Source organism: Symphalangus syndactylus, chromosome 15 (assembly GCF_028878055.3).
Source record: "Symphalangus syndactylus isolate Jambi chromosome 15, NHGRI_mSymSyn1-v2.1_pri, whole genome shotgun sequence".
NCBI classification, from domain to species: Eukaryota; Metazoa; Chordata; class Mammalia; order Primates; family Hylobatidae; genus Symphalangus; species Symphalangus syndactylus.
In genome coordinates, this window is record NC_072437.2 from 69,532,826 (window position 1) to 69,547,374 (window position 14,549).

A 14,549-nucleotide genomic window follows, 5' to 3' on the forward strand; every position below is an offset into this window, starting at 1 on the left:
TGGGCACTGACTAGAACTCTGATTAATGCAGAAATAAATATAAAATTGTCCTTTAAAAGGTGCCATCTTCAGCTGAAGGCCATTGTTTTCCTGTTCTCTGTAGTAAGCGCATGTGGATTTTTCATCCTTCAGGGCCTAGTATAGATTTCACTTCTTTTCTGCATTTACCTGGTTATTTTCAGATCCTTAGGACCGAGCACATTTCAAACATAACAAGAACACAACAGGGACTGAAGGAATATAACCTTTTTCTTTGTCTTAACAGAAGGCAATTATTGGGACATGGTCTTTAAAACTGCCAACAGGCATATCTTTGTGCAAATCAATTAGACAATATTGTGTTTTGTGATGGAGAAAACATATGGGAAACTGAATAGAATGGAAAGCAATCTGTGTTTCTCAGTCTGACCTCATTTGAATGCTAGCTCCACTATCTACTCATTACATCTTGCTTAGCCAAGCTAGGAAAAGTTTCTGAATATTTCTAAGGCCTGACCTTGTCTGTAAGATCAGGCCAGGAATACGTACAGAGTGCTACTGGCTCTTGGTGGTGGTTCGCTAGATGTTTAGCTGTCTCGCTCTCCTTCCTCTGACTTTTAGTACTTTTTCTTCTTCTTTTAAAATCCAATTTCTGAAGCTTAGTAATAAGACAGATGATATTTTCAATAACTTTTACTTTTTAACTCTAGCAGTTGAGAACTGAGAATGCTTTAACTGCTAGAAGATGAAATTTCATGAGCTTGCCAAAAAAAAAAAAGTTTAATACTTTATGTTTTTCTGAGACAAGAAATAGAACACTATATTCCTTCTAAAAAATCTTGATGATAGGCAACAATGAGGCATGAAACACCAGCTAAGATAACTGCTATGCAGCTAATACAATCTCCAAGACTTGCAGACAATATGGTTTTGGGCACTAAAGGCCATATTTGTAGTCCTTGTTCCTGCATACAGAAGCCTTTCATAATTTCTAAATTCCTTCGGACTCTGTGGAATCCAGGCTGTCTCACAGCAGTCAGAAGACAGGGATTTTACTATAGGCAGTCTTAGCAGTCAGGAAAACACTTGCTGCGGGTACTGGTAAGTGAACTGATTCATCTTGTTTTGTATGTAAATACAGTTGGCCCTCTGTATCTGTGGGTTACACATCTGTGGACTCAACCAACCGCAGATTGAAAACATTTAAAAAACTGTGACTGTACTGAATATGTACAGACTTTTTTCTTGTAACTATTCCCTAAACAATGCATTATAACAACTATTTACACAGCATTTACACTGTATTAATATCAGGTCTTTCAATAATCTAGAGGTGATTTAAAGTATATGGAGGATGAGCATGGGTTATATGCAAACACTAGGCCATTTTATATCAGGGACTTTTGCACAGCCTTGGAGTTTGATGTCTGCAGAGTCCTGGAACCAATCCCCCTCAGACAACCAGGGATGACTATATAATCAACAGCCAATATTCCTTGGCATGAGTATAAAGTGAGATGTAGGGGGAGAAGGGAACGTGGCAATGCTCATGGCATCACCACCTAACAATCCAAGTGCTCCGTCACCAATTCTCCAACCAGCTTCCCTGAGAGCTCCGCTGCTATCACGCAACAGGCACTAAGCAAGTAAATCCCGAGTTCCTATTTTCCCTCTGATTCTTTATTGAAAGAAAATATTTGAAAACTGATTTGAGTAAAACGCAGAAGCAGCAAGAGATAATTCAAAAAACAAGAGAACAAAAAGATGTTATGGGATGCTTAAAGTCATTTCAAAGGCATCACACACACCTCAACACCTGCTATGGCTTTTCTTTTTTTCCTTCCTTTTAACAAAAAATTTAGTGGAGTCTCTGGGTGATACATTGAAAAATCGTTAGATAATACCTAAAACTTGCAGCCCACACAATCTATAAAAAAGACCCAGGCAAGTTTCTTTTTTTTTTTAAATAACCTGAACATATGTATTTTAAATTTGCTTAACTTATATTTGGATAATAAACAGTATATTATTCCATATAGACTCCAAGTACTCTAGGACTTTACTAAGTAGACTAAATGACTTGTCTAAGCTAACTTGTTGATTAGCGCAGTTCAATCAGTAACTCAGAACTCTGGATGTAAACAGTTTCCTGCTCATCACTGCCTTTGTCTCCTGTGTAGTTAATGCTTCCCTAATTAATTAGTAATAGTTACTGCACATTTACTGGTGTGCCAGGTCATTCTTCCACATCTGTGGGACAGATCATATTAATTTCTCCCATTACAGATAAAGACATGAAGACTTTGAGATTAAGTGACTTGTCCAAAGATTGGGATTACACTCTTACTTTTAGACCAAAAGGTCTGTTAGTGAGAAAATTAACTTTCATAATAATTAGGACAGAATAAGGCTAGAATAACTGTATGAGTAACCTCCCTTTTGTGATGCACTTAGGCTATGAATCAAGAATTCTTACTGCCTTATTCTATTGACAGTCCTAAGGAAAAACAGAAATGTGGTGTGATCTGATCAAACTATCAGTGCATAAATTTGTTATTCCAACAAATTAGAAGTAGGATTTTAACAACCACAAAAGAGCTAAAAAAAAACAAAACTTTGTTTTAAACAAACAAACAAAAATACAAAGAATTTGAATAAATTTCTTTACTACAAGACTTTTCAAAGAAATAAGTTTCAGTAATTTCTCATAATTCAATTAATTTCGTTTAAAAAATCAAATTTGAAACAACATAAGCACTTCCTATATGTTGGGGATTAATATCTATTCTAAATCAAGAAATGGAAATTTCTGATGTGTAATCTTCCCATCTCTTTGAAAAACATTCAGTGAGAATAAACGCTGACACATTCATACTAACAAACTTTCAGATACTGGTAATATATAGACAAAATAATTGTTAATATCATAGCCTAACAAATTGTTTTTCATTAGTCCTGAGCCTTTATGGGATATTTTGAGCTATAAAATCAGAAAACCATCAACACAGCTTAAGCAAAATAGATGAAATACCTCAATTTTAAGACAACTCCCTCAACATCCTCCCATGGCATTCTGGCCTTGCCCTAGCACTGAACTGCTGAACTCAAACTGTTTTTTTTTTTTTTTTTTAAAGGGCACTAAGCTCCTCCCTGCCGCTGGATCCAGTGGGTATTTTTCTCTCTACACTTTGGTGCATTTGACAGTGTGAACCACTCTCACACCTGGAAGCCCTGGCTTCCTTTGACATCTGGGACATCGCTTACCTGCCTGGCTACTTTTTTTCTATTTTCTTTGTGAATTTCTTTGCCTTCACTGGTCCCCAAATGTTGGTCCTCAGAGCACGGTTCAAGATCCTCTTCTCATTTTTACCCCCACTCATATCACACTCCTTCCTAGAGTTTTAAGAACCACTTTGCTGATGACTCCCAAATCTTCATCTCTAACTTTGGGTCCCCCTCCTCAAAATCAGAGCTTCAAAATCAAGGATATGGTGATGTCATCTTCATCGAGCTGCCCATAGGTCGCTCTGACTTGACCTGCCTGGAATGGAGTAAGCTCCCCAATTGACCAACATGCTCTTCTCCTAGGCTCCCCGTCAGCCAGGCATCAGAGGCAGCACGGATGGCTGCTCCCTGGCCCCAAACATCCAGACAATCACCTCGACCTCTCAGTTCTTCATATCTCCAGTGCCACTGTCATCTTCCGAGGCAACAGACTCCTGAGGTCTCCAGTCCTCCATGATCCAGCCAATGATCTCTCTGAAATGCACATCTGATCATCTCACGGCCCTCAAAAGCCCTCAGTGGCTCCCAGTTGCCCAGGCTCTGTCCTCCCAGGGAACCTGACCTTAGGGGAGGCCCACCTCTCAGCCTCCTCCTCTGCATCCTGCTACAGCCTTGACCTGCAGCTGAGGTCCTCTGACTTGTAGCAATCGGGCTGCCTAAAAGCCCTAAGCCAAAAAAAGTGCCCCATGCACGCATGCCATGAATATAACTTAAGGCATACATAGGTGCAATCACTCACCTTTGTCATGATGTAGGACAAGGCTCCCTGTGTACGATCAACTGACTAGAATTCTGCATTGTCTCTTGTACAATCCACACCCATATGCGTCCACTGTGATTTCCAGTTCTGGCTTCTTTAACGTTTAGCAATAAAACCAGAGACACTGGCGAAACAATCTGAATACAGACTCCTCGACTTTTCCATTTTTTCCAAGTTGTCAATTCTCATCTAATTTGATAGAATTTTCTTTAACAATTCACTTTTATTGAGTTTCACCGGGTTTCTCCAAAGTATTCTATTTCATTGTCAGAGATGCCAAGTCCCCTTTCAGTCTCATATTCACATTTTATTTGCTTACATAATATCTAAATCAGTTCCATATCACCGTAATAAAGCAACTGCCATAAACAGGCTTGGTGGGGTCATGCCCTTGACTCCTGGTGAGGATACAACTCTACTTGTGGGACCAGTGAGGAGGAGCCAGGAAGGCAAGCGCAGGCCACACTGCGGGATCTGCCACCTCCTTACAGAGGCCTGGAGGACACTGTGACCTGACCAGTGTAGTTTTCTCTTGGGCTACCCTACTTTCAATTTCTCAGATGTGCTCTCCTTTCTCTGGCCTCCACTTTTTGCCTGGAACACACTCCCCCTAACAACAAACTTAATCTAACTCCCTTCATCCCTCAAGCCTCATTTGAGGTCATTTCCTCCATGAAGGCTTGGGACAGCCCAGATCCGATTGACATGCTCCCTGTTTACACTCAGCATGTGTGCAGTTGTGTGGTTTTTCCACCACACTGCATCCATCCACCACACTAGCAGCTCTGTAGGAACACTCTCTAGCTTCCTCAGAACTGCCCAGCCTCTGGTACTGTGCCTCATTTATAATAGGGACATATGTATTTGTTAAATGGATCAAAATCAAGGAAGTATCTTCAAAACCAAAAGCACATTTAAAATCCAACTCAGGCCGGGTGTGGTGGCTCACACCTCTAATCCCAGTACTTTGTAAAGCCAAGGTGGGAGGCCAGGAGTTTGAGACCAGTCTGGGCAACAGAGTGAGACTCTGCCTCTAAAGAAAATCTAAAATAATAATAATAATACAATAAAATAAAATACAATTCAGAAAGGTTTGGAGCATGCTGGACATTTCCTGAGACAATACTGGTTGATTAAGCCCTGCTGGCCCCTCCTATAGCATGTCCCAATAATTTTAGGCTCACCAAAGTATCATGATGTTGAGCTGATGAGGTTTTACAACAAATACTAATCCCTAAATAGAGAAAAGTAAATAAATACATAAATAAGTAAGTCTTTTCCATTTCTAAGGGGATGTATACATTCAGTACAAAATCAAACAGAAAAAACCAGAACGGTAGACAGGGAAAGAATGTCACCCCCTGAATGATAATCCCCAATTGTACTTTGAAACCACTGGGCCTTAAACACTCTGGAAAATGTCTTGGTACATTTTTGTTTTTTCTTTATACAGACCAACCTCAATTCTGTGCAGAAAATATCTACCAGAGTAAGAAAGCAAGTGAGGCTCTGGGGACTGTTTGGGGACGGCAGGTGGGGATGGCTCCCCTTGGCAGCCACGTGGGTGGAAGCCCCTTGCTCTGCCCCCTCCCTGCAGACAGCAGCAGAAAGATGCACTGATCTGTTCACAAGAAGAGCCCCCATAAGATTCCCTAAGACCTTTGGGAGCTGTGGTCTTCCCCATTCTCTCGGGCTTATCAAGGAGGTAGCAGCATTCCTGCAGGGTCACTCACACGTGCCTGTTGGGCCCCAGGGGTTCTTGGGAGGCCCAGCACCCAGCTCAGAGTGCACAAGGCCAGGCATGAGACGAGATGCCCACAGGTGGCCTGCAGATGCTTATCAAAACTACAGCTTACCCATATGGATGGTCCACCCCAAGGATGCTAAACTTGCTCCCCAATGGCTAGCTAGGATATGCTCTCCTTTTATCAATTTCCTGCCCTGGCAAAGCTCCTGACATGGACCTGAGTAGTGGAAGAGCAGTAACCTTGATCGTATGGGGAAGAGGACCTGTTTCTGTGGTAGAAAGTGTTCTGTTTAGAACTCAGCATTTCTTTTAAAATAGTCCTTTGTTTGTTTTTGTGGTAAAAGGGAAAATGTAACATGCTGGATTTACCACTAAGACATTTATTTTCAAAATTTAAGTATCTTATTCCTTACTCATATCTCTAACTTTTCAGTCTCTTTTTTTTTAGCAGAGAGGAGGTCTTGCTCTGTTGCCCAGGCTGGAGTGCAGTGGTGCGATCTTGGCTCGCTGCAACCTCTGCCTCCCAGGCTCAAGCAATCCTCCCATCTCAGCCTCCTGAGTAGCTGGGACTACAAGCAAGCACCACAACTCTTGGCTAATTTTTTGTATTTTTAGTAGAGACGGGGTTTCGCCATGTTGGCCAGGCTGGTCTCAAACTCCTGGGCTCAAGTGATCTGCCCACCTCAGCCTCCCAAAGTGCTGGGATTACAGACATGAGCCACCATGCCTGGTCTTTTTTTTTTTTTTTTTTTTTGAGATGAACTCTTTATTCTCATGGTAAACTCTGGTATAAACAAGGACCAATTTTGCATATCTGTGACACTTTTTACTTGCTTTCTTATTGACAAGCAGAATCCAGAATTCTTTTTTTTTTTTTTTTGAGATAGAGTTTCACTCTTGTTACCCAGGCTGGAGTGCAATGGCTCAGTGTAGGCCCACTGCAACCTCTACCCTCCGTGTTCAAGCAATTCTCCTGCCTCAGCCTCCCAAGAAGCTGGGATTACAGGCATGCGCCACCACACCCAGCTAATTTTGTATTTTTAGTAGAGAAAGAGATGAGGTTTCACCATGTTGGTCAGGCTAGTCTTGAACTCCTAACCTCAGGTAATCCATCACACCCGCCCAGAATCCAGAATTCTTATCATTTCAGAGCAGGTTTTCAAAAGCACTCCTCTCTTCACCACTCACTGGCCAGCTCAGACGGGCTTCTCAGACAGGCTGGTTGGCATAAAATTTGGGTCATGCTGTCCCCTTCACAGATCAAGATGGTATTTATTTATAACCTGCCTTTAAAGGACTCAGTTTTTGGTTGTTTCCTTGTGAAAAATGTGGATAGGTGGTTATGATTTAGTTTTACAACCTGCCTGCTAGCAATTCGTATTATTATATCACTCTGATAAAGAATGAGTGACTCAGCCTAGCTCACTAGAGGGCTAGACTGGGTCAATTTGCTTCTCTTTTCTAGCTTGCAAAAAAGAACTATATTTGCCAAAAAAAAAAGTAAAAATTCAAAAAATCAAATTGAGCAATTACTTCAGTAAGTTAGAAACATTTTTTAAAGCAAGTCAACTTGCCAAGTTTGTGTCCCCTCAAAAAGGGCATTTTCTCTAGTTTTTATGTCTAGCTATTATTGTACCTCATCTTGACGTTCCTCTTTTATTATCTGGCAGTATTACTAAATGCTGTAATATGGTGTACTTACTGGTTAACTAAAGGGCTTTCAAGAAATGTAACAGACCAGGTATCTTTTTTTGAAAGGGGTCTACCCATATTGACGGATTTCTGTGCATGGGTGTGCATTCGTCCTTTGCTTGTCTCTGTGAAGTTCCCGCTCAAGTCTAACAGCGAAGTAAACTGGACACTCTCCTCTCTGGCAGACAAGAAAAGCAAGCTAATCTGAACTCTGGACAAGATAAGGAGAAAGAGAAGCGGAATGGATAATAGAGAAGAAGGGAAATTCAAAGTAAGAATTCTGAAAAGCAATCAAATTTGACTTCTGATCAACATAAACAGACCAGTTAAAGGAAGAAGTATGGTTGGAACCCAATGTTAAGTACAAAAAAATTAGGGTAGGCTGTGATGGAGTAAGTTGTCTCAAATGAAAGAGAAAAGCTTCATTGAAAGTAAAGCAAAGGCGGCAAAGATAATTCCCCAGGAAAATCTTCTAGCAGTGTAGGCATCCTTCCTGAAACCCAGAGAAGGAGAAGCCACAGACACCATCCCCAACAATGCAGTGGTGTTTACAGGTTGTCACTCTTCCCTCCGATAAGGCTCCAGTAAGTGCCACTGAGATTCATTATCCCAACTCTATTATCCCAAATAACACACCCAGTAGCCTACAAACATGACTCAGGCCTGTCCCACATGACCTGCCTTTGCAGGCTGTGTGGCTGGTAAGAGGTAAGACAGGTGCTCCAAACAGGGCCAGAGAAAAGTGCTGAGAGAAAGGAAGAGCACAGCACGGCGCTGCCAAGTTCTCAGAGGGGAGGGATCCATTCACCTAGAAAGACTCTGCCATCATTTCTTTAAAAAAAAAAATTAAATGCAATGTTCATTTTTCTGTATTTTGAGAAAAATTTAGTTGTGGGTACTACTTAATTTGGATAGTTTTTTGTATTATTATTTTAAACTCACATAATAATTGTACAGTATTTATGGGGTACAGTGTGATATTTCAATATATGTATACAATGTGGAATGAGCAAATCAGGGTAATTAGCATATCATCACCTCAAGCACTTATTTATTTGTATTTAGAACATTTGAATCCTCTCTTCTAGCTATTTTGAACTATACAATACATTGTCATTAACTGTGGTCAGAGTAGGACTTATTCTTCCTGTCTAGCTCTATTTTTATATCCATTTACCAACCTTTGGTTATCAAGATTTTGAGAATACTTGACCAGGGAGGAGAAATATACTTTCATTATTATTTAAAAATTTCGAATACACACAAAAGCAGGTAACACCATGAACTCACGATTATCAATCTTTTGCCAATATTGTTTCAACTATTTCCCACCAACTTTTTTGGAGTATTTTAAAACAAATCTCACATATCATATTTTATGCAGAAAGTATTTCACTATCTATAACAAACAAGGACTTAAAAATAACTGCACTATCTTATCCCAACTAACAAAATTAAAAATAATTCCTTCGTGTTGCCAAATATTCAGTTCATCTGAAAATCTCCCCACCATGTCTCAAAATGATGCTTTTACAGCTGGTTTGCTGAGATCAATTTGTGGGCTTACTGAGCTGGATGCCATTCTAGCACTTTGTTGGTATGTAAACCTAAAACCCTTAGTGCATAGAAAGGAAGGAGTTTCAGGACTGAGATGGAAATGCTAGAGATGGTCTATCATGGGAGTCTCACCACCCCTTGGGCTGCATCTCCCATGTGACAGCAGCTTTTATAATTAACGTACTGCTAATCTCTCTAGGCCAGAGATGCTGAGAGATGGTTCCACTGCAATGCAGACCTGGTCCTCCATGGAGGTGGGACATCTGTCATGGGGAAGGTGGGCATAGTTACTATACCACACAGCAGGCCCAGCTTGGTCATCTGAATGATTTGACCTGTGAAATCTCTGGTTGTGCTGTTGACTGATCTCGGGGTCCCTAGGAACAAAACAGATGAGTGATTCCACAAAGGTACCACAACCTTGTGTAGCAGGAACTCGCCAGGGCTGGCAAGCAGAGCCCGAGCTGAGCCACCATGACAGAGGAGACAAGGGAGGGCCCTCACTCAACTCCCAGACTCAGGCCTCTTGATGGAGCAGAGCCAGGGAGCCTCGAGGTAGGCACCCTACTACAAGTCTTCTTCCCAGCTTCTCCAAGAGGACTCCTACCATCAGCCCGGTGACTGTCCTCAGGACAGGGAAACTCCCGGCAGCAAATGTAAGTAACACTCTTCCCAAGCCTTTCTGAGTAGGAGAGACGGCTTTGGCAAGGCAAGGATTTAGCTCGTGTGCACTCCTGGTTAGGAGCTAATGGCTTGGCTGAATGGCCTGGAGGAATATGGAAAGAACAAGATGGGCTGAGGGTGGGTTTGGGGAAGGGGTATAACTGGCTACATCAGAATACCCGCAGAGCATGAGATGACGTCCATCCTACATGAATCCTTATTGCAAGAGAGGCTAATTAATCATCATGTGGACATGCCGTCTCGATGCGCAGCTAGATGTCAGTCTTCCTTCCTAGTCATCTTGATACTTGCTCAGTGGGTTCATAAAAAGGAAAAAAAAAAAAAAAAGAAGCAAGCAAGAAAAAGGCCATGGTGGCAAAAATGGATGCCAAGCCTGGGCTAAACCACAGGAAGTCTGGGCCTTCCCCTCAACAAAGCTGATGATACGGTTCCCTGAAGGAACCAGACAGCCCCTGTGGAAAGCTGATTGCAGTGGGGCCTTTTCATAATAGAGGGGGTGGTGATTTGTCCCTACTGGAAGGGCCACTTATGCTGGGCTTGGATTTGTTTTCCTGCACTGTCAGGCCTCTGTGGATCCTCCAGAAGGCCCCTATCCTGTCACAGCATCTCACGTGCCACCCAGGCCCAGAACATCACAGAGAAGGAAGCACATGACCCCATCACACCCAATAATGACCAAATAAAAATGAAGTTACGGAGGCAGCTGGGAGACACACCCAAAAGTTGCCATACTGCCCTGGATGGGACGCAAGCTCTGAAGCAGTGACTAATTTGGAGAGGCTCGCCCACAGCAGAAGATGCAGGGCCGGAAACCAAGGGTAAACATAGAAGCGGCTTCTTAGGATTACTTAATAATACACTTGCAAAATGTTTTCTTCCCACCTAGGAACTCTGCTCTGTTGAAACTGAATTTAGTGCCCCCCAAGGGAGAAGTACTTCCTCCAGAGTTCACAGTCCTGGCCACAATGAATTAGAACCAAGGCTGGCCATTTTTGCCTCTTCATACCACCGGGAAAATGAGCACCCACGGAAAATGGGGATGGCTTTTGTGGTCACTGCTACCATATTTCTCAAATGGACGAATGCAATCGCCTTCAAATCAATCTCCATTCCTCTTCCTTTCCCCCCACAAACTGCCCTCCCTCTCTAAGCATAAACCAGAACATACTATGCTCCTGCTGGCAGTGGCTTCACACCACACTTAGAACAAGCTCAGCCTCCTCATGACCTGCAGAGCCATTTCCAGCCTCAGCCCACCTCCCAGCCTTCAACATCCTCGTCTGCCTCTTGCTCTCTGAGCTCCTGTCACTGTGGCCTCCTTGCTGAACCTCAGACACATCATGTTTCCTGCCTGTCTTTGGGCTTCTGGTGCTCCTTCTGCTAGGACTTCTCCTCCCTCGGATCTCTGCCTCACTGCCTCCTACTCACCTGTCCCCAGCGTCACCTCCTTGGAGAGGTGGCTATCTCCCCCACCTGCTCCTACTCCTCACATTACCCAAAGTCATCTTCTGCAGGGCCGTCACTGGTGCCTTGGTGCATCCTACATATTGACTTATGGAATCTGTTCAAATGTTGAAATGTAAACTTTGCATGACATTTTATTCTCCACAGCATCCCAAATTCTCTATTCCCTTCCTTTCCCCGCCTTGCCATTCTGGTAGGGATGTGTTGCTTAAATCTGCCTCTGGTTATCAATGCTGAAGAGGCACTGCATCGAACTGGAGGACTAGTTATCCTCAGAGGTCCTAGACTTGGAGGTGTCTGCTGCCACCGATGAGGCTCTGGGTGTCTCCCTCTAGGGAAGACAGAGAGGGTTCACGGAACAGGCGCATCGTGGTAGAATGACACTCTGTGGAAATAAATGTTCTCTATCCTGTTTTATTTTTCTTTACAGTACTGTCTGCCCTGTTAAATACTTACTTGGCCTGCCTTCACATATAGAAGGCAAGGGTCCCTGAAGGCAGACACCCCACGCTTCTCCCTGTTCCAGGGCCACCAGGTGGCGGACACATCACCTAAGCTCGGACGGCTGAATCTTCCATCCTGGGACCTGAACCTCTGGGTGCGTGACAGAACGACAGTCACTAACTCCTAATAAGTTAACTCCTTATTATAACTCCTCCCCAAGTAAGTATACACTTCTTCAAGATAGAGTCTTTAAATAAATGTTTTGTATTTTCAAAGTGCTCACTGGATACCTAGATAAAGTGCTCACTGGATACCTCACTAGCTCCTGGGACGGTGCCATGGCCAGTCTCCCATCACACACCTTCCTGTGGCTCCTCCACTCCCAGGAGTTAACCTGGTTGCCATCCCTTCCCTAGCCTGGTTCCCCAGACATTCCATCAATTCTGGGCACACCTGGCACCCTTCCAATAAATTCCCTTTTTGCTTAAGACAGCTCTTCTGTTGCTTTTCAACAAAAGAAAGCTAAAATTAAAACATTTTTAACATAACAACAAAAACCAGTGTTACAGAAAGCAGGGAAAGGCTGTGTGTACACAGGTACGGTGTGGGACAAGTGCTCTACATTCCTACCACCCTAACAATGCTACAGTTATTTCTGCCTATTCTTTTAAAATCTTCTGCCATATGGGTACACGTTGCATATTGTTACAAACATGGTATATGCTTTTGATTGAATTGTGTCCCCCCAAAATATGGTGAAGTCCTAACCCCCAGTACCCATGAGTGTGACCTTATTTGGAAATAGTCTTGGTAGATAATCACATTAAGATGAGGTCATTAAGTTGGGCCCACATGCAGTAAGCCTGGTGTCTTTATAAAAAGGGGAAATCGGAACATAGACAGACACAGGGGAGAATGCAATGTGAACATGAAGGCAGAGATGAGGCAGTGCTCCTACAAGCCAAGAACACTGAGGGCACCAGACGCAAGGAGAGCGGCCTGGAGCAGACCCTCCCTCACAGCCCTCAGAAGAAACTGACCCTGCTGACGCGTTGATCTTGGATTTCTAGCCTGGGTCTCGGTTCTTTAGGGATCTCCACATGCAGGAATGTATGTACACGGACACCACAGGAGGGGCAAACTTCTCAAACTTAACAGCCACCAGCCTGGCACACAGAGCATCTACCCCAGACAACAAATGATGCACCATTCTCCTGAGATGAGCCGTCTTCACTCCCAGACAAACGCGCCCTGGCCCGAGGGAGGTGCGAAGGTGCAGAAACTGCTGCCTCAGGTTAGCTGGAAACAGTCAGATGGGCCCATGGCAGCTCTGAAAGGAAAGGGACTCTGAGACTCACTGTTGGATGCTCTCATCTGCCGCCGGCGTCCCACACGGTCCAACCCAATAGGGGTGCTCTGGGAGAATGTGAAGGGCCGGAACCGGGCCGACACAGCCTTGTAGGGTGGCACCTGGTGAGCAGGCATGGGTGGCCTGGAAGCCGGCTGCGAAAAGAAAGCAAAATCTGTGAGGAGGTGCCAGGAAGTGGCAGCTCCTGCAAGCACTTCACACGCATAGTGCTGTCACCTCAAAGCCACTCACAGACGTGAAATGGTTTCTCCAATCCTGCCATGAGTTGCAGGCTACACCGAAGCCCAGTGGCAACTCATGATGCTATAGTTTTTAACAATCCTGATCAGCTTACTGGCCCGCACCCTGCAGCCTCATGTTTCATCTCACTTATCTGCAACATGCCAATAGGTCACACTAAGGAAAAAGAAGCTTCTGAGAAGAGGAAGGCACATTTAGGAAGCAGTGGAGTTGTCACACAGATGCAGGGTCACAAAGGTAAGAAGATGCTTTCCCAGGGGTGGCCTCTGGAGGAAGCCAGGACAAGGCCACAAACCCGGCCAGGGTGGCCAACTGTGATCCTCACATCCTTCTTCAGCCTCCTTTACTCCTCCCTGCTGACACAGAGCCTGGCATAGATGAGCCCTCAATAAGGATTTGTAGAGCTGAAGGCAAGCCTTGCTTACCTAAACACACACAGCAGTGGAGCTTTACTTGAAAGAAGTGGTTTTCCATGTAGTTGCCCAGGTCTCTCTTATAATGCCCTTCTGGTTTTCTATAATAGCAATCCCTAAAACTATTAATCAAAGACTCAGTTGCTTTATGCGTTCCTTAGATTTCTTTTTTTCTTCTTTTGTTTATTACATGCATATTCTGCTTATGTAATTCCTTAGGTTTTCTTACAATTTTCCCACTCAATTCCCTACATTAGGTTATAGTACAGAAAATTACTTTGCACATTCCTTTTGGCTGCTCTGAAGTGAAACCCCTTCTAAGGCTGTGGAGCATCCTGGACTATTGTTGTGAGTTAAAATGGTTGACAATTTGCTTCAGTACAGAATCATTTCCCAACAGTGGAGCACCTTCAGGCAAAAGATTCTTAAAATTTTCATGATATTCTGCAACTTAATTTTTTAACCTTAAGAAATCAATTCAGTTTATTTAAGCAAGAGTTTTTGAGTGCTTGTTATAAACAAGGCATTGTGTGGGGCTTTACAGGAAAAATATAAACATACACAATCCAGTACTAGTACTGTATAGGAGTTCCCTTTTAAGATAATTTTATGGGTTACTTATGACATCAGCTACCAGGTTTTAAAAATGAAAGTGGGCATATATATTACTCATATATTGTTCTGTGAATGTTTACTCCGGCCAGAGTATTAACCTCCCCAAATAAGTATACACTTCTCCAAGATAGGGTCTTTAATTAAATGTTTTGTATTTTCAAAGTGCTCACTGGATACCCAGATAAATATTTGTTGAATTACTATACTAAGAAACCAGTACTAAGTGTTTAATCCATTGTCAAACTATTAATAGTTGCAAAGTTGCAACTCAAAGAAAATAATAAGAAGGAAATGGTAGAA

General features: G+C 43.1%; 1 protein-coding gene and 1 long non-coding RNA gene across 3 annotated transcripts in view; one reads left to right on the top strand and one right to left on the bottom strand.

Annotated features, from left to right (window-relative positions):
• SPATA13 (spermatogenesis associated 13) overlaps positions 1 to 14,549 on the bottom strand; it is a 326,917-nt gene that overhangs the window by 41,946 nt on the left and 270,422 nt on the right. For both annotated transcript variants that reach the window (XM_055244219.2, XM_063618815.1), the window contains exon 5: positions 12,971 to 13,115. In XM_055244219.2, coding sequence (XP_055100194.1) covers positions 12,971 to 13,115 — 145 coding nt within the window. The remainder of the gene's footprint in view (positions 1 to 12,970; positions 13,116 to 14,549) is intronic.
• Positions 10,419 to 12,096, top strand: LOC129463574 (uncharacterized). Its single transcript, XR_008651231.1, has 3 exons — positions 10,419 to 10,522; positions 11,646 to 11,766; positions 11,889 to 12,096. It is a non-coding gene; the product is annotated as an uncharacterized lncRNA (long non-coding RNA).